The sequence below is a fragment of the Sander vitreus genome, chromosome 3 (genome assembly GCF_031162955.1).
Source record: "Sander vitreus isolate 19-12246 chromosome 3, sanVit1, whole genome shotgun sequence".
In the NCBI taxonomy this organism is placed as follows: Eukaryota; Metazoa; Chordata; class Actinopteri; order Perciformes; family Percidae; genus Sander; species Sander vitreus.
In genome coordinates this window covers 17,754,305-17,775,200 of record NC_135857.1, presented here as the reverse complement: position 1 = coordinate 17,775,200, position 20,896 = coordinate 17,754,305, and the positions used below count along the sequence as shown (strand labels likewise).

General features: G+C 39.5%; 1 protein-coding gene across 1 annotated transcript; it reads left to right on the top strand.

Moving 5' to 3' along the window:
* Positions 1 to 530: 530 nt before the first annotated feature.
* Positions 531 to 19,652, top strand: LOC144515452 (HHIP-like protein 1). Its single transcript, XM_078246304.1, has 14 exons — positions 531 to 1,786; positions 6,707 to 6,971; positions 7,637 to 7,916; positions 8,042 to 8,167; positions 8,318 to 8,461; positions 11,119 to 11,231; positions 11,580 to 11,720; positions 12,162 to 12,236; positions 12,533 to 12,659; positions 13,074 to 13,219; positions 13,767 to 13,848; positions 14,398 to 14,480; positions 14,927 to 15,292; positions 17,373 to 19,652. Exons 1-14 carry the CDS (start codon positions 1,493 to 1,495, stop codon positions 18,137 to 18,139), a joined length of 3,009 nt encoding a protein of 1,002 aa, XP_078102430.1. The 5' UTR covers positions 531 to 1,492; the 3' UTR covers positions 18,140 to 19,652.
* The last annotated feature ends 1,244 nt before the right edge of the window (positions 19,653 to 20,896 follow it).

Below are 20,896 nucleotides of genomic sequence, written 5' to 3'. Positions count from 1 at the left end.
TATCCAAATTCAGCGTAATAAAGAGCACATACTGTAAGTGCTTATAATATTTCAAGTTATTTGTTAGACTGTTTTCTATGCTGATTCAAGAGGAAGATAATGCAGCTACAAATACTTGAAGCAATGCAATCAAATGTTGGCCAGCTCTGCTCTTTAAACCAAAGATTTGGATTTGTGCCTGGAGAATCCATTGGTCTCTACTTCCAGCACACGTCCTGATTTATCTGACCACACACACACACACACACACACACACACACACACACACACACACACACACACACACACACACACACACACACACACACACACACACACACACACACTGTCTGGAAACGGCAGAGACAGAAAGGAGGTCTGGGAATGCTGAACGGGGGAGAGCCGGGAGGGAGGAGAGTTGGAAAGTTGCAACTTCAGGGCAATATAGACCACATGCTATGGGAAGGAATGCCTGTGTCTTTGTAGGAGAGTGAAAGAGCAAATGAAAAGAAGAGAGGAGGAGGAGGAGGAGGAGGAGGAGGAGGAGGAAAGAACAAGGAGGGAGGGAACTAAGCTAGGTTCTGCAGCGTGGCTCTGTCTCTGAATGAAAGAACATCTCTCTCTCTCTCTCTCTCTCTCTCCTGCTCTCTGTATGTATGGCTCATGTCGGCTGCAGCAAGTGAGCACATGTCCAGAGCAAACACAGCGAGGCTCTTCAAGTGACTTAAAGCTGGAAGTCAATATTTTGTAGAAACTTTGGCTGAAGGTGCGAGTCTAAATTTCCGTCCCTGTTGGATTACTTCTTAGCAATGTGACTGCTTTCTTTTGAGGATTGCTGAGCATTTTTGATGGAAATGGAGTTTCAGTAACTAGATTTGGACACTTTCTTTCTTTCAAGAAATTGTGTTGTGATCCACAGATGTTTTTTGCAGATATGATACTACTGTAGTGACAAGAACTGAAACTCTCTACATGAACAGGACCTTGGGACATTGGTTCTGCCATCCTCCACACACCACCTGGACAGCTGCACTGTAGATCTCCTCATCATCAAAAGAATTCACTGGACCTGGATCAGTTTGACCCCTACGTGCCGTATAAGCATAATGCGCCTTGTAGGTCTCTGGTCAACTTGCAGGCAGGTGTGATGCTGGATGGTCAGTGTGTTTGACACACACACACACACACACACACACACACACACACACACACACACACACACACACACACACACACACACACACACACACACATGGGGTTGCCTGAAACTGCAGTGACCAGGACATCACATCAGGACATCCAAATCTCCAAACTCTTTCAGAAAAGCTAACTTTGCGTCTCATACCTGCGCTTGACAGATGCTGGTGGCAAAGTAACATGTGCATTGTCTTACACCAAGGCTTCACTCATCTCATACATTATAGTGTAATATCAAATCCAAAGTGCTTTGATTTGCTGAATTACTGGGTCAAGAGCCAAACTACACTGAACTGAAAGACAGCATTTTCACACCATGACCCTACAAACTTGTAATTTGCATCACGCTGTCCTCCCTCACCTCCTTCTTCTGGTCCTGCTGTTGCTCCTCCATGCCTTGCGGGGGTGCTGTCACCCCCAGTGTTTGGACTACAAGCCTCCGTTTGAGCCTCGGCAGCCACTGGTCTTCTGTAAGGAGTATTCTAAATTTGGATGCTGTGATCTGGAAAAAGATGAGCTGATATCAGTCAAGTTTTACACCATCATGGACAATTTTGACCATTCAGGTTATATAACCTGTGCCAAGTACATACGCAGCATCCTCTGCCAGGTAAGCAAAACATTTAATTATTTGAATCATTATAATTATGTTTGATTATGTGGCTATGCTCTTCTTATCCTGGGCATCCAGATGTTCAAGGGATAATGTTTGTAATTAATTGAATTTGAGTATTTAACTGAAACTATACTAATATACTGGAAATAGACACCTGTCACCTGCTAGAGTCATTTTTACAGTGGGATTCACATGAATCGTTTCCACTATGTGTTAGTGTAGCTTCTTTGTGTAGTGACTACAGTAGTGACTACAGTCCCATATTTATTAACCGAAATATGTCTCTCATGCAAGGTGTAAATTTGGCTGCGGATGTTTGCAGTTCCAACTTGGAAACCTGGTTTTTGCGTCCAAGGTATTACACCGTAAGACGTCTTAAAGTTGAGCACAGTGTGCATTGAGCAGTTTATTTAAATTTCTTTTTCCTCTGTTTTTTTTGTCAGGTAATAATAGTATCATTTATATTTCAGTGAGCAGCATTATAACCACCACTCTGAAAATCCAACTCTCCAACTCTCCCTCTAAACAAAACTGTGGTGTGGTTTGTCAGTAAGACACCTCAACAAAAATCAACACATGTGGTTTAACGGCTACATGGTGAGGTTGGCATCTGTTAGACAGCACTTACCCATGCTTGGAGAGCTAAACCACAGTCTATGTATTGTTCATGTGTTGTATGAACCTAAACAAGCCCAATAATGCAGTGCAATAAACTTTTCAACTTGGTTTGAAATAAAGAACATAAACTGACTGTTTGATTGAAACATTGCAACTAAATCCAGAGGAAATCCTTTAAGGGAAAACTTTGAAAGTACATTTTTGATACAGTGGCACATATGGGATAAAATATGCACAGCACAGCACACACAAACTCACTTGCTTACATTTGCTCATGTGTGAAAGTAAATCCGCAAAGAGTAAACTATGCTTCATCCCTTCCAGATTCCTGGAAAACTTTGTCATAGTATCTTCTCCCACATAAGAGACAGCCATAGGCATGAGTTAGCTGGACTCTAGACCATGAAGCAGAATGACAGATACATAAATCAGGTTCCCAAACAAGTTGATCACAAGCAACTCACACCTCAGGAAAACAAAACGGGATGCTCCTTCCAGAGACTATTGTCTAGATTTAAAAGTCTGATAGCAGACGGAATAACGGACTTTGAATAGCGTTTTTTCTCTGGGTGGTGCCCTAAATCGCTGGCCTGAGGGCAATAATGTAAACTGTGAGGACAGAACATTAAAAGCAATGACTCATACTGCTATCAAACTTTCTTAAGTGTTACTGTGATCATTGTATCAGCATTACTGGCGTAGAGTCACAAATACTACACCTTCTCCCAACTGTGATTGTGGCCTTTGTTAGTGTTTGGGAATGCTGTTGTATTTCTATTTCAGCATCACTACGTTTCCATTTATTTTCTGAGCATGCTAATTTTAAACAGATCCACCTCTCCTTTACTGGCCTTAAAGCCAGTCCAACATACTGATTGCATAATCAGATGCTGACTTTGCACCTCAGACACTAACTTCATGCAGATGGTGAGTGCAAACTGAATGATAGGTGCAGCACAAATTTGTCCTGGCTCATGTATAGGCTACCTCAGATACAATCTTGATTCTGCAGAAGCCAAAACAAACCCGTAAATTACACTTAAAAATCACACACCCAAATAATGCAAAAAACTAACTGAAAGACTTCCTGGCAGTTTAATGCATCATACGCTATGTTAAGGCAGTGACAGATCCACTGACTCCTAAATATAGGTTTCTATAACTGTGGTAATTATGTGGGTCTTTCCACGCAGTGAAGACTTTGTGTAATGACAGCGCTGCGGCGCAAATTCGACTTACAACAGTCTAATTTGAGTAAAATAAAGCCAGAGTCCTGAACAATGTAAATATATAAAGCTTAGAGTAGAGTTCCTTACAACATTACATGCATATTTGCTTTTAGTTACCAAGCTCCTAAACTGTTGTTTTACATACAATTTATCAATTTATTAAATGGCCGCAATTATCTTCAAAGTAAACAGACATTTTTACAAAAGGGTTAGTCAAAAAATGTGGACTATAGCACTGAGCGGTGTGGCTGTTTGTTCTTTGAGTTTTAAATATTTCAATAAAAGATAAAAATCTTCTTTGGAGCCCCACTCAGACCCACTTTGTGTTGTTTGAGGTAAGAGATGCCCTGGAGGTGGTCAAATCAACCCACTGCCAAGGTACTTATCCTGGCTAAACCCACCACACTGAGCCCTCTGTTACAGCTGCACTGCAAGAGCTTCCTGCACTGATATCAGAGAGACAGTGAAGAGAGAGAGAAACAGATAGATGGAGAGAGATACAAATAGAAGGCATAATAAGTGAGTGAGTGTGTGTGTGTGTGTGTGTGTGTGTGTGTGTGTGCGTGCGTGCGTGCGTGTCAGGGAGACAGGAGGGAGATTGTCATCATCCCTGAGCTCAACTGACCAAACAAACAATCATTTCCTCCTCTGGCCAGGGGTACAGGATACGTTATATCAAGTTCAAGCAAGAGAGGGTCACAGAGAGAAGAGAAGGAAAGGAAAAGCAAGACAGATAGATATAGAGAGAAAAGCAGTGAAAATAAATAAAGATAGAGGGAGGCACTGATGAAACTGAAAAACAGGAAGAGAAACCTAAAAACGGAGATCAATAAACTCCAAGACTGAAACTGAAGTTGAAAAGTTTGTGCAACTGTATTAGAAAATTTGAAATGTGTGTGTGTTATAACTGTATTTTTAATAAGAGTATATTTCATAATTAAAATAAAAAAACAACAAAACCCACCTAAGGCCACTTCAAGACCACAACAAATCTCAAAGGCACAGACACGCAGCATCCAACAATCTAATGTTTTTTTCTTTTTCTTCTCTCACCACAATCACAACTACTGAGGCTACTAGTTACTGCATTCACTCAGTAACTGACTCCAGCTATGATTTAGTTAAATCAGGACCATTTGTTGTAGAAAAGTTAAGGCACAGTCACATCTCTTCTCATTTCTTTCTTCATCTCACTTTGTTTTTTACCCTACTCTCTCTGGGGGTCCAGGTTCACACATTTACCAGCCATCTGTTTGCCATGACTCTCTTGAATATTTTTTAAAAACCCACCATTTAGACTTTTCAAGGCAGACAAATTAATTTTTATTTACATAATTTCAGTTTATTCTGAACTGTACAGCTTTACCACCAAATTATAGTAGTTTGAAGTGGCTACATTGTTAGGGAACAGCTGTTCCCACTTAAATGCATTTATCCTACCCTATTATAGTAGGAGCCAAAAACAGAACTGACAATAGCTGGTATTTCAACTTCAGTGGGTCAAACAGGAGAAGTAAAGACATTGTAGCCATAGATCAGTGATGAATTTACATAGATGTCTCCCATTTTCCTGAATAAAACACTATCAGACACCTTAATATGAAACATTGGCATGGTTCTTGCTTCTTTACTATACAGTGACCTACTGCACAATAAAGAAGATACATCAAACAGTAGGAAGCACTGTGAATTCGGTCAATGAGGCTTCCATCTGCTCCACATTGCTCTAGAAACTACTGTCATTACCAGAACCAGCAGCACAGACTGAAAACAATTTTTGTTTTGCCCTGCTAAACTGTTCCCAGGAAGGCTCTGATCTTTGCCCAGAAATGTACTTTCATGTGATTTAACAAAGTTACAGTTAGATTCTCTTCATCTTTTTTTGGTCAATAACAATTTATTTATTATTTATTATTTTTAGCTTTGGTTCATTTTAGGGTTTCTATTGAGGTGGAACAGCAGCTGAAGTTGCATGAGGACAAAATAAAACAAAGCCAGAAACATAAATAGTTATTGCTTAACTAAAGGGATTAAACAATGCCAGATCTAAAATATATTAAATAAGAAGGCTACTCGGAGAGTGCAGACCTCCACCAAGACCATGCCCTATTTCGCAAAGTTAATGAAAGTGAAAAATAATTTGTGTATCTGCCTGTGATTCAGATCCACTCCCAAATGTAATGTCTTTTTCCTTGGCCCATGCTACAACCTTCCACCAAGTTTCATGAAAATTGGGCCAGTAGTTTTTTGGTAATCCTGCGGACAAACCAACAAAACCAACAAACCGACCTGCCTGTGTAGGTGTAGGGACAACAGCACATTTGCTTTCAAGGGGTACAATGTACTTCTGATGTGTGCTAAATTATTTAAACTTGTTGCATCCAGTTACTTTTTATTTTGCTAAAATACCAAAAACCTCCTTTGGAAAAATGAAATCATCAGTGGGCATTAGGCACACAAAACACAGATACTGCAACCAGAAGCCTTGGATCAGTTAACCATCTAGTCAGTTGGTTGTTCAGATTTGTATTCTGCCAAACATTTCATGAGTGATCTTGTGCTTTTTGTGCTTTGGGTTCCGTTTCCTGGTGATGATCAGTTAAGAGATGATCTGGCATTGAGCGAAAGAGCACCAGTCGACCACATAATGGTTTGGTTGTCGTGCCTGCCTGTGCCTGCAGCTTACCATTCTGGGTGTGGACAGTGTGGTTGTGACTTAATAACTGGCTGGACCTTCCTGGGATCCATTTATACCAGACTGCACTCAGACAGCCTGTGTATTCCCTAGGCCTGACCAGTCGTAGTGAGGCGGTGAGGAGCTGCGGTGGAATAAGTGCACAATATATATTATAGAATATATAAATATATTCTATATTATGTGATCCATACATGTCCTTAACTTTACCTCTGAGATAAACACATTGGCTGAAAGACATGTTAATAGTATAGACACTGAAAAATATCTACACAGAGTGACAAAAACGTCTGCATTCATGGCTTCCTTCGTAACCTTAAATATAAGAGAATTTTAAATGTTTTTGTTGTTTAATCATCTTTACTTTTGCAGGAGTGTTCTCCATACGCCGCCCACCTGTATGATGCTGAGGATGCTAACACTCCAATGCGGATGCTGCCTGGATTGTGCGGTGATTACTGCTCCGATTACTGGCAGCAGTGTCGGTACACGCTCAGCCTCCTCCTGGAGGAGTCGGGGGGGCCGCAGCAGTTTGCCAACATGACTGCAACAATAGAAGAAGATCGCAGAAAGTTCTGCAACTTTCTGGAGCTGAAGGATAAACAGTACTGCTATCCGAATGTATTGACAAATGCAGGTATGGGGACATATGTTTATGTTCAGCAGCAGGCCCACACATACACACACACACACACACACACACACACACACACACACACACACACACACACACACACACACACACACACACACACACACACACACACCAATGAACACTCGTCTGATCTAATTGTGAGGTTGAGTTGAGGAAAAACTCAGAAGATAAACTTATCTCATTACTTCTATTTACATAAACAGCCAACATGAACAAAAAGGTTGTCATAGAAAAAAGAAAGTCTAAATTCCCAGTGGCAAGAACCTCAGCTTGCACTAACAAGACAGTCTAATTATGATTCATAAGGTTGACTGTATCGTAAAAGCATGATTTTGAAGACATATTATATTATATATGTAAGAAGCATAGTTAGAAAACTAGGTGATTGCCTGGATATATATACATATCTTGTATTGGTCTGGAGTCTGGCAGTAGGTTGTATTTGCTGAATATAGATTTTTAATTCTAACCTTAAGAAACCTGGAGAAAGGAAGTTGTACTAATCAAGTCCCAGGCACACTGACACTTTAATAATACACCCCCTTAAAACCCTTCTCTGTTTTTGTGTGTTTATAAAGATCCATTAACCGTACCGTTTTACTCCTGGCTTCACTTCTCATTTCTCGTATCATCTTTTCTGTCCCTAGCTCTAAATGCTAACTTGGGGTTGGTCAGTGAGGATCCCAAAGGATGTCTGGAGCTGTGTTTGCAGGAGGTTGCCAACGGGCTCCGTAACCCCGTGGCCATGATTCACGCAAATGATGGGACTCATCGATTCTTTGTGGCGGAGCAGCTGGGTTATGTGTGGGTGTATCTGGCCAATGGCTCTAGGATCGACCGTCCTTTCCTCAACCTCACCCATGCTGTCCTCACATCACCGTGGGCTGGAGACGAGAGGGGATTCCTCTGCATAGCCCTACACCCAAGGTTCATACTTTCATGATAATGTAGAGACATTAACAGTAATGTTTTGCATAATTCTCAAGGGAAAATGCCACTGTGCCAACAGGTTGTGTAAAGTATGACTTCTTCTGCTTCTTTTCCATGCATAGGATCACCACAGTCAGAAAAGCCTATGTGTACTACTCTGTGTCTGTCAAGAAGGAGGAAAGGATACGTATCAGCGAGTTCACACTGTCAGCACATGATGACAACCAACTAGACCACTCCTCTGAGAGGTGGGGAGAGAAGTTCAGAGTCAGAGAAACACAAGTGGAAACAAAGAGAGAGAGTTTTTTTAGATTTGTGTTGATAGACATTGACTAGTTGTTAGTAGTAGTTAGTAATAGGATATTTGTAAGTTCTGGTACTTGTACTTCTTGGTTTAGGACTATTCTTGAGGTGGTAGAGCCAGCATCCAATCACAATGGAGGACAGCTTCTATTTGGCCATGACGGGTACCTGTACATCTTCATTGGTGACGGTGGCCGAGCTGGGGACCCATTTGGAAAGTTTGGCAACTCACAGAACAAGTAAGAATAATTTAACAAATTTAGGTGCTTGATTATGTTGCCTTCAGTATTTCCTAACACGTCACATTAAATTCTTCAAGTCGCAAGTCATTGTAATGTTTTTTCATCTACAACAGCCAACCTGAAAATGAGCTGCACATCTATGTGAGCACAGGAGAAGTTTGACCTGTAATGGTTCCAAAAATCATTCTCCTTGCAAAGCTTCAGCCTTATATGTAATAAAACAAAATTATATACCAAAGTAAGATAAGCACATCCTTTTGATTACTCTCGGAGGTTGTTAAAATTTTAAATGATAAAGGTGCTCATCATAGAAAATGTTGCTGCTGTTGGCTGCATAAACATATATTAAAAAATACCAAAGTCTGGTTAAAACCAGGCAGTTCTGCCTAAAGGAGTTCCCATTAATTAAATTCTAGTTAAGTCTAATGAAAAGTTATGGAGAAGGTAGACTTCAAAGATGTGGAGACTCTCAAGTTACTCTGTTGCAACTTTAAATTATAGCTCTTTAAAGACAGGTTATCTTCCACTTATGGAAATTCACATAAACTAAGGATCTTGCTGGGCTGGGAACCTGCTCATATAACACAGATTATCATTCCAACATCATTTGTAATTTGTGCACACAAATTATCACAAAAAAGTATTCTTTATATGCCCTGTAGAACACTTCTTTAATTAGGATTGCAATAATTAACTTTTTGTATATTCTAGAGGGTTTATGGAGAAGATCTCAATTGTGTCTATATTATAATGAAATGAAAAGTGCTGAAGACTTTTGGAAGGGACTGAATGTAGAGTTTCACTTCATAATGTATGTGCAATTGTTCTCTAAAAATAAAAGAATAAACCACATCAGTATCTGGTGGCAGGCATGTGCAGTCAAAGTCAAGGAGAGGTGGCAGGATGTGTTTATGCCAAGAGCAGTGCACATAGAGTTTATAAAAGGAGCTTGTATTAAAGGGACTGCAGGGCATTATGTGTATTTTACTGTGTTGGTAAACTTTACTCTCCTCTCAAACCACATGACCTTTACAGTATAAGGACCTGTACAGGATAGATAGGCTAACTGTATCTCAAGGGGATGTGTGTTTGTGTCTGTATGTATGTGCAAATGTATATGTGGATGCTATTATGTGTGTTTTTTCCACAGTAATGAAGGCTTGCCCTTCATTTAGCTATGAGCTACAACTGTCATTCTCTATTTTCATTTGATCAACTCTCAGTGGCTTAAATGTTAATTACAGCCAAAGGACAACAAGGTAGGAAGTGCAACTATTACTGCTCATTTGCAGTATACACATTGCACAATGCTCCATGATGTCATGCATAATAGAGTTACACTGTGAATTGTGGAGCTAAAAAATACTTGGACTATGGTAAACATTTAAAACAATTAAATTAAAGATGCAGTAGGTAAGACTTATAAAACTAACTTTCTGTCATATTTGCTGAAACTGACCCTTATGTTCCAGTAGAACTACATGAAGCAGTTAATAAAAAATAAAAAAATCCAGCTCCTCTGGCACCACCTAGTAGGGAGCTGTAGATTTGCAAAAATCCACAGCTCCCTGTTCAGATGCACCAATCAGGGCCGGGGGGTCTAACTGCGTGTCAATCACTGCTCATGCACACGCATTCATTCTCCCTTGTGGGGGGAGGGGCTTAGGAGACCGTTTTGGCCTTTAGCGGAAAGGGGGGAGGGACTGAGAAGTTGTTGATGTTCAAATTATTTTGCCAAGTCCTGGATCTTCACAATCCTACCTACAGCACCTTTAATATTGCAGCTTCATGCCAAAACAAAAACAAAAAAAACATTAAAGTTCTCAGAGAGGTTAAAGCTAAACTGGAATACCCATGGTGTTTATCTCAAAACCAGCCCAAAAATCTGATCAGAACTGTGGCTGACTGGGAAAGCCCTCTGATGAATTTCATCAGCAGCAGGTGAATGACACATTTAGCGAGGTTTATCTGAGATGCTGACAGCTTTTCTCCAGACGGTTCTAGTTTGGCCCTTTAACTGTTTCTGAGGGGTTTTGTTGACAGGCCATATTAGCTGTTCTGGGAATGAGGGAGGATACCGCCTGCCAAGTCTAATATTGACACTACACATTGCAGACTGCCACACACTGGTATGTGGAGGAAAGAGAGAGAGAGAGAGAGACAGAGAGAGTGAGGGAGAGGGAGTGAAAGGAAGGATTGGAATGAGTGGAAAAGGGGTATATGGAGAGAGCGACCAGGGCATAGGGAGGAGAAAGGTGCACAGTAAATGAGAGAGGAGAAGAGAAAAAGGAAAATGGAGAAAGGGATAAAGGACAAACTTAGAGATTTAGTTCAAATGGATGGACAGAGAGAAAGGTGAGGGAAAGTAACCAATAATAGGAAAGTTGGATGTAGAGGAAGACATTATGAAGAACAATGAATATGGGAAAGAGAGAAAATAAATGGAAAATAAAGTTAATGCAGAGGAAGATGAGGTGTGTGGCAAGAAGTAGAAAAAGAGGATGAGGGGAGAGTGTAAGGTCAAAGGTGAAACATATGTTGGAAAGAAAAATAAACAGGTCAAGGTCTTTTTAATATCTGCCTAAAAAGCACTCACTCAGTCACCTCAGTCTTGAAGCCTCTCTAAAGCCTCTCGTCTACTCTGTTGAATATAGGTCAACACTCCTCGGCAAGGTGCTGCGTGTTGATGTTGACAACAATGATGATGGCCCCCCGTACAGCATCCCCTCAGATAACCCATTCTTGAGAGAAAAAGAAGCACGGCCCGGTAAATCTCTTAAAATATTCTATATCTGTGGAATAATTGTGTCTGGTCACATTTAAAATTAATGGAATATTTAAGATCAATAGCACAATAGTAAATATTAATGTAGACTTTGTTTTGGCTTTTCTAATGAGCACACATAATATGTGACTGCTGTGTCTTTCTCTTACAAAGGAAAACCTAACTCAGTAAACACTGCCATTTTTAAATACAATTAAAAAAAAAACATGTCTTAAGGCTACGACAGATGCAAAATCACCTTTCATTCCAGAAATAGTATATGCATTTTTGGTTTCTGTATGCAGCCTCACAAGGGATGTGCGCTAAATGTATTTTTTTCTTTCTGTGCAGAGATTTATGCCTTTGGCGTTCGCAATATGTGGCGTTGCTCCATTGACCGCGGTGACTCCGCTACAGGCCGGGGCAGAGGCAGGATGTTTTGTGGTGACGTAGGCCAGAACAAATATGAAGAGGTGGACCTTATTGTTAAGGGTATGGTGATTTTAGTTTGAAGCAACATTTTACTTTAGAGAGAGATTTTACTGAATTTTCAGTGTTCAAGATTCTTTTCACATTTTCATAAGAAATGGTACACTCATATGAGATGGATGTCATTATCTACTCATCCTCATGTCATATAAAACTGTTCTCTCAAAGACCACGCAGACAGTGAGTCAGACATCATAGCTTAATCTCAGTCTTCTCCCTAACAATTAGGGTGAATGCAATCTGATTACGTAGAAACCTGAAAGGGGCATGAAATAAACATCTAATTACAGCCGAATAGTTTTGCAAGTCCAAAGATTTTTCACAGTATATTTACTGTATTGTGAACATAGACTCTATGATTGTGAAGCAATTCCATTTAGAAAGAATGGTTGAATAGCTCTTTCCCTGAGAAGTTGCACTAACTTTGTCAATACATGTTTAAAGGAGGCAACTACGGATGGAGGGCCAAAGAAGGCTTCAGCTGTTACGATCGCAAACTCTGTCACAACTCCTCGCTAGGTGAGGACTCTTTCTCGGCTGCTGTCATTCACTTTTTTCACATTCACTTTTTCGCAATTGATACTACTGAAAAGGATTACATTTTTTACATTATACTGTATGTACTGTCATTGTTGAAGGCTGTGAAAGTCTCTTAACAATAACTTTAGCTAATTTCAATTTAGGTTAAGTTTGTGGGCGCAAGTGACTTTTTAAAATTATGCCTCTGAATATGGTGCATATTTGCAGCAGTATGTCGCTATAGTTTTGTTTTCTTGTTATGGTGATAAACTGGTGTGTTCTATGTCTATGTCTAGATGACATCTTGCCTATCTTTGCCTACCCCCACAAGTTGGGCAAATCAGTGACGGGAGGATACATCTACAGAGGCTGTCAGATGCCCAACCTCAACGGACTCTACATCTTCGGGGATTTTATGAGTGGGTTAGTGTTTCTGTGTAATTTCTAAATCTAAACTTTGTTGAGACAAATTCTCGCCAATAACTGCAGAGACCCAGGATCTAGTTTCTAGAAGCCGTAATTGCAATATCATTACAATACAAAGCCTAATAATAACATACATTATATAGATCTGTCTTTGTCCTTTGATAGAGGATTTTTTTAGCTGCACCTTTTCCTTCAATTCTTTAGTGAAGCCAATGCAACATCAAGTATTACAGTAAGTGTGGCTGGAAAAACACAACATTTTTAATAAGGAGTGCAATAATCTTCACTTATATTGAGCGATTGTGCACAGGCTGGATTTCATATTTATGGTAAACATGCATGTATATGAAAGTATTTATGGGGATACATATTATATATATTTATGCTTATGTGCGGTTTGTTTCTGTTTAGGCGTCTGATGTCTCTAAAGGAGAATGTTACTTCTGGTGAGTGGCTGTACAATGAGATCTGCATGGGAAGAGACCAGACCTGCAGATTCCCCAAACTCATCAACAGTTACTACAAATACATCATCTCTTTTGCTGAGGATGAAGCAGGTAGGAACCTACCAACATGCAAAGAAATAGTCATTGTATCATATACAGTATATTGCTTAATTAAAAGAAACCATTAATGAGGTCACTGAGGTGTGGGACATGTATGTAAAGTTAAATTGTATGATTAAAGAGTTTGTTTCCTAAAGTGTAATTTTTTAAATTGTGGAATCATTAATAATGTTGCCAAATAATTGCCACCAAAAGGACCCAGTAGAGGGTTCAGTTTGACTTTAAATCTGGTTTGTATTAAAGAGACTGCTGATTTACCAGGGAGAGGGTTGTGCACATGCTGCTGGTCTTAAACAATCTCCTCCCTCCCCTGATAGTGCCTCAGGGAAGATTAAAGTACAAAAAGTTCCATCTCCTCTGTTTTGTTCTTTCCCTTTCTTGCTCTATGTCTCATCCATACTCATTGTAAATATCCTCTCCCTCCTTCCATTCTCTCTGCTGTCCACCTTCATTACACCTCCCTCCGTTTCTCCGTCTTTTACTCTCCACCTCTCTCTGTCTGCCTCACTCTCTCCCTTTCCTCTGTCCATCTTTCTAGGTGAACTGTATATTTTAGCCACAGGAGCCGCGAGTGCCACAGCCAGAGCAGGAGTCATCTATAAGATAGTTGACCCTTCAAGGTAGCTAACCATTACAACACATCACTGCAGTAATAAATCCACTTTCATCATACCTGCAGGGGTGTGTGGTGTAGAGGTTGAAGAAGGTTGTGAGTGTATAAACGTTAGCAGAAAGGTAACTATCAGCTAAGTAGAACTACGATTGGGCTGTTAGGTGAAAGTGCTATGATGGTCCCAAGTAATGGGGACATTGGTCATTGTGACTTACTGTACGTAGACTTGGACTAAACTGAACAGATTTTTCTTATTGCTTATTGACTGCTATATACGTGGATACAAATGTATCAGTGATAAGCCCAAACAATTTACCAAGGAGAGACAGGAAATGGGGAAAGAGAGGGAAGGGTATGACATGCAACAAAGGTCCCCAGCTGTAATTAAACCAGTTAAGTGACACAAGCTGTAACCACTCGGCTACCAAGGTGGTCCAGTCTAGCTCTAGTTAAAGTAGAATAGCTGATCTTAGAATACACTAACATAACTTCAAAACTCAAAAATGATGTAATAGGTTGCATGTGTGTGCTTATTTTTTCTCTCCTGACCACATAGGCGAGCAGCACCAGGAAAATGCAGCGTCAAGCCTTCACCTGTTAAGATAAAAGGAAAACTGATTCACTTCTACCCCAAAGAAGGTAAGCAAATGGTTAACTTCTGTTCCACTTTTGGTTTTGTCAGTGTGTTTTCCCATTTTTCGTTTGCTGTTGTTCTTTATAGAAACATTAGACTCTTAGCTATATATACTCTCCCAAAAAAATGGTGGTGATGGTGCAGTGGATATGACACATGCCTTTGGTGTGGGAAATCTGGGTTCAATTCCCACTGTGATACATCAACCAATGTGTCCCTGAGCAAAACACTTAACCCATAGTTGCTCCAGAGGTGTGTGGCCTCTGACATATATAGCAATTGTAAGTTGCTTTGGATAGGTCAGCTAAATGACATGTAATGTAAAAACCTCATCAAATAATCGTGTCTAGAATTCTGATTATCTTATCAATGTGCATCGCTATGGACATCAAATTCTGCATAGGCTATTTTGACACTGCTCAAATGTCTTTATTTCTTCCTTTCTTTGCAGAGTTTGTAATCAACAAGAAGCCAACCACCACACCTGTACCCACAACAACCAAAAGGAAAACTACAACAACAACAAAAACACCACCAAGAAGAAAGTCACCTATAATAATAATAAAACCACCAATGCCAACAAGAACAACAATAAGAAAAACGCCACTACCACCACCAACAAAAGCAACAACAAGAAAAACAACATTACAGACAACAAGAAAAACAACGAGAAAAACACCACCAGCGCCCACAAAACCAACTTTAAAAGCAACAACAACAATAAAAACAACCTCAGCAACAACAATAAAATCATCAACTGTACCAACACCTGTCCAGATGTCCATGGCAACAACCCCCGCCACAACCACACCCACTGGTAGGCCTACTGGTGCACCTGTTTACCAAGCCAGCTCCACTGATTACCCAACCACTAGGCCCACTCTTCACATAACCACTAAATCAAATGTTAGGACTAACATTAAACCCACCGGTAAACCTACACAAATATGTGTCTTGATGCGCGGTGAAGCCACCAGTGTCAAACCAGGTGGTTTCTTCTTCTGCGCTTTATTTTTGCTTTACATTTTAACATGCTAATACTAAATTAACCAAATGCTGTGCAATTTACTTACCTTCAATGATTTATATAACTTGGCTTTTTGATCAAATCAAATCACTTTTAAATTAGAAAGCTGTACATTACAGTTACACAGGATTGCTGCAGCAGTCTTAGTTGCTACAAATTACAATTACAGGCCGCCTAATGACTCACCTTTACAAACAATCATATAGAAATAGAAAATATGAAATAATATAGTTTGGCAGCTAAGTTGGATTAATGTAAATATGATTTGGCTTTTTTGTTTTTTACTTTTTTGAACCAGTTTTTGGTCTGTATATCAGTTTAAAATACTGCAGGGTAGAAATTGATTTAATTATAGCTCACAACTGGCTATTATAGCATTATTTATTCAGAGCTCCATACTAGTTTTACAGCATAAGAATGAAAATAAACTAGTCTGTAATCTTTTATCGCAGCTTGCACAGTATGTTAGAGATGAGCTCCCTACAGTAGCTCTCAGGTATTTTCTTGCATGGTGAAAATCAAAAAATTAAAAAATTTAAATTTAATTAAAAATGAAAAGATGCTTAAAAGTGAGGAAATAAAAAAATACAGTAAAATAGCCAGTAGGTCTAATTTATACTAAATGAGAATGTAATATATTTATTTTAAATTATTTTAGTTTTTTTGTGGCAAAGTAGCCTTATTTAAAAAAAACTTTTTACAATCCGTAAAAATGGCTAAATTAAATGTATGCTCATCAGTCTTTGCACTTTGCACTGGAAAAGTAGAAAAAAAACACATAAAATGTGCTACGTCTCTGAAGAGGACACAACAGATTAGTAGTATTCACCTCATTAAATGCTAAAATGGAAATGTTATGTTGGAAAATTAATATGAAGTACAGTTAGTTAGTGTACCAATGTCTCAACTTTTGCTCATGTTCTGTTTACTGACCGAAAGCAAATTGAGGACAAATTTGCCTTTGTGGATGTAGAAGGTGAGCATGAGCCTTTCACACAAGCTTGTGTCAAACTCACTCAGGTAGGGGAATTAGCGAACGTGGAAACTTTATTTCTTGCATTTATTCTTTGGCTGGTACAGGAGTCTAAAGCAGGATAAATGGTGCTTATTTATGTGTTGCAGTACCTTAAATTAAATCAGGTACTTTGGCATTATTTATTTTGAATAAATGGTTCTGCATCAGCTTCAGTTTGGACATTCATCTTTGTGTGTCTGTGTTTATGTCTTTCCTTTGCCTGTCTTCAGGGATGACATTGCTTTAAATGGCTTTTGTGAAATCTGAGCTTTGTAAAACATGTTCTCAAATGAACAATTTGGTGTACTAGCTAAAAATATATTGAACATTTTAGAAAATATTCTTATTTGATTTCTTGCCGAGATTTAGATGAAAAAATCCTATCTGTACGATAAATATGAAGCTACCACCAGCAGCCGGTTAGCTTAGCTTAGCATAAAAACTGGAAACTGGGGGAAACAGATAGCCTGTCCAAAGGTAACAAAATCCAGCTAACAGCACCTTTTAAAGCTCACTAATCAACATATTATATCTTGTTTGTACAAAACCAAAGTTTAAAAATTACTTCTTTTTTTTGCGGACGCAGTGACTTCATGGATGCTTTTAGACATTGGATTTAATCTGTTAGAACTAAACCAAATAAAAAACTGAAACCGAAACCAAATCTTAATTAACAAGCTGGCAGGTGGATTTTGTTATCTTTGGACAGAGGCAGCCCCCTCTTTTTTTTCTTTTTATTCTAAACTAATCTAACCAGCTGCTGGAAGTAGTTTCATAATTACCATATAAGCATCTTTAACACATTGTTAAACTACATATATTCAAATAAAGAGGGTGATTCTGTCTCTCCATCAGGTTATCTCACAACCGTCATGACTGCAGCCTTCTCTAGGATTGCTCAAACCCCAATCATCACCACACCTCCAACCAGGAGACACGGGAGACCCCGTCAGTACGCCCCTTTTACCACCTCACAACCTTTTACCTCACCACAACATCCTCCTTCTCCATCCACAACATCCCTGAAACGACACCAGATGGCTCTGACCTCTGCACGATACCCTAAGCCTCCTGGAGCGCTGACCACACCGCTGCCACCATATTGGAGCCAGAAACCCACGGCATCAGGCTTCAAGCCCCAGAGACCACTAATCAACACAACGATACCTAAATCACAGGAAGAGAGGGTGTGGCTCGGAGAGAAGCTTGAAAGCACAGGGGAGGGTAACCAAGTATATAAGAGGCTTCGAGGAAGAGGTCGCGGTCACAAGAGAGGAAGAGGAGGAAGAAGGCTGCGGGTCGGCTCAGTGCGACTGGTAAGCGCCGATGGTTTGTCAGATCGAGGTAGAGTGGAGATCTTTATCCGTGGTGAGTGGGGGACAGTTTGCGATGACCTTTTCAACAGCAAAGCAGGTACTGTGGTGTGTCGACAGCTCGGCTTCACGACGGCATTGGCCGTGATGAAGAGGGCTGCACTTGGGGAGGCAGACCGCAGCGTCAGGATCCTACTGGATGATGTGGAGTGTGAGGGCAGGGAGAGATCGCTGCTAGAGTGCAAGAGATCCAGGGTGGGGAAACACAACTGCTCACATGGGGAAGATGTAGGGGTGATCTGCGGTTAGCACGGAGGGGTGAAAAGTTAAAGTATAGGAAGAAAAGAAAGAAGTGACGAAGATAGTGTTTGAAGAAGGTATGAAAGGTTATTACAGACTGCTCATTTTTAAGCATTGATGTTGGTGATGTCAGTTTGCTAACAATTCTATGAATATTTTTTTCACATTTTCCAGTTTTACATATTGATGTTTCTTTTGTCATTTCCCTTTCTCTGCCAACAGAGGAGCCTACGATGGGAGTTTCTCCCAATCTCACTCAGTCCACTGTTTTGTAAAATCTAACCAAGCAAATAACACCAATTGTGAAAGTTCATATTAACACATAAACCATTATGTAGTTATCTATCCCTATCACTCATTATTAACCAATGTGTAACAAAGGGCCGGGTCATATCTGCTTTTATTACAGTGATATTTCCAAACGCATCAAGTCATTTAGGTGGAATTGCTTGCGGACACTTATTAAAAAGGTACTCAGAGATGTGAACTTAGACATAAAATTTTTTATTGTTGATAATCTAATTATATATATTGAAGTATACGTTGTGCAGCATGATACAAGTATCTTCCCTTAAAACAACTGTGTTAACCTACTGTCCGTTAAGTGACTAAATAGTAATTAAAGCTATAGTGCATAGTTTCTGTCACCCCCATGAGGAATTCTAAGTAATGACAACAGTACTGTCGGCGCATCCACATGATACAAGCCTTCCGTGATCGCGCACCACCCCCACCTCTCCTCCACGCAGTTGCTAGTAGCCAAGGAGGACACAGAGGATTAAAAAAACATGATGGACTCTTCGGAAAAGGTATTTATCTTCACTCGAGTTTCTGCGCGGGAAAGTCGCCGGACGACACAATCTTCTGTTCATAGAAATACAGAGAGAGTTGTGTTGAGCTGACATTTTTAATCAGCTTTGTAGCAACTCATTTGGCAATGGCTTGAATGTAACGGACGTTCATTAATATCAAAAAGTTACGCACTGAAGCTTTAAGTTAATCTTCAAGCACCCTCACACACATGAGTATTGTTCATGGTAAAGATGGCAATCGTTGATGAAGGATCATTGTAAGATGAGTGCAACTACCGAGTGATTTGATGTTTGTGTTGTGAGGTCTTCAAGCATTAACACGTGTTTTTAATGAATTTGACTCAGGTTGACTTACTCAAAAATGCTCAACGTGGACTGAGTGAGTCTTGGAGAAACTTTAGTCATTTTCTGTGTGTTCTGTTTTAGACATCCATGAGGCAAACAGAGAGGATATCCCTTTAAAATAGTCCATTGTGTTCTAAGAAGACATTTGTATATTTGTATATTGTATCATTTCAGCAGATCTATTTTCTCGAGCGTCTTTTTATAATTTGCATTTTGATACCTTTTTGAAAGTAGTTTTAAGATGAACAAATCTAAAGAGCTATAACAAGGTAATGCTGGACATTCTGTATGATGAATAATGTTTCCACTTTTATATAACGAGATTTGAGGGCACAGAGTGCCTGTGATATAAAAAAAGTTTAACTGCAAAATGACCTCCTTGCCATTCTCTATTATTCTCAACTGATGTATTCTAATGTGCTGAAGAACAATGGAACACGTTGGTTCCCATTGATTTTCCTCCAGCAGCAAGCACACACACACTTTCACTGTCAAACTGTTCTTCCCATAATGTGGCTCTGTGAGTGAGACGGTGTTCTTGGCTCCCACAGGTTACCAAAATCATCCAAAGTGCTTCCTAACAGATCTTAGGAAAACCTGTGGGACTGAAGAAAGTTTAATGTCCCACTTTTCTCACCTTGTAACTGTGATCAAACAGATTCCCAATCTTCAATCACGATGTGTTAGCCAGACAAATGAAAAGGTGTAACACACAGGAGAAGATCCCATGTAGACTTTAACATTTTTAATAATTTGTTTTGGGGATGGGAAGGTTCAAGCTTTTCTTCTGTCTTATGTAAGGAAAACAGACTAGAACAGATTCCTGTGCTGACAAGTTAAACTGTAAAGGAATCACTGCTCAGCAAGGTGGAAGGCAGAACTTTCTTAATAGCTTCTAAAAAATGTGATAATGTTTGATAAAACTACTGTCCTTAGTACACTGTGGAGTTTTTTCATGAAGGGAAATTTTTGTGTAATATTATTTGCCAATTGAAGTCAATTACATTTGCATCAAATTAATGGATGAACAGATGGATGAATAGACAGACAGAGGCATGCTGCTTGGACAAATGAAAGAATAAATCCCCCCCAACAAAAAAATAAAAAAATAAAAAAAATTTAACTATAGATAGAACCTCCCATTGTGCACATAATAAAATCTGGTTTCCCAACTGTTTGTATCTACATGATATGAAGACTGAACTTACTCCATTGCTCCATTGCCACGCACATCTTTAAAGAGTTATTCTTTTTTATATAACACAGAAAAAAGCAAGACACTTATCTGTGCAAATATGTGATGCACTGTCATTGTGTCTGAGACACTGTGTGGTGTCTGAGAGCATATGAGCAGGAAGTCCTGCTGTGAAGTCTGAAGAACTTGCAGCACATCTGACCTGAACTGACTGAAGCAAAAGCAAGATTCCCCAGGCAGTCAGATTATGTAAGGAGGCATTAAAGCCAATGAACTGGGACAGTTGGTAGCAGTCTACTTTAGCTCTCCACTTCTCTAGTAAATAATCAAAATATACGGTACAAAGACATCAGTTTCAGGCTATATCAAAGATGAACCCATTTTAAAACTAATTGTGTATTAAAAATAAAAATT

What these genes read in the sequence shown, in the direction of transcription:
- LOC144515452 (XM_078246304.1), top strand. Translation starts at nt 1,493, where the DNA reads ATGACCCTACAAACTTGTAATTTGCATCACGCTGTCCTCCCTCACCTC. An exon ending in GAATGTATTGACAAATGCAG is followed by an intron (nt 6,972 to 7,636) that starts GTATGGGGACAT and finishes TTCTGTCCCTAG; the next exon opens with CTCTAAATGCTAACTTGGGG. An exon ending in TTCGGGGATTTTATGAGTGG is followed by an intron (nt 12,660 to 13,073) that starts GTTAGTGTTTCT and finishes GTTTCTGTTTAG; the next exon opens with GCGTCTGATGTCTCTAAAGG.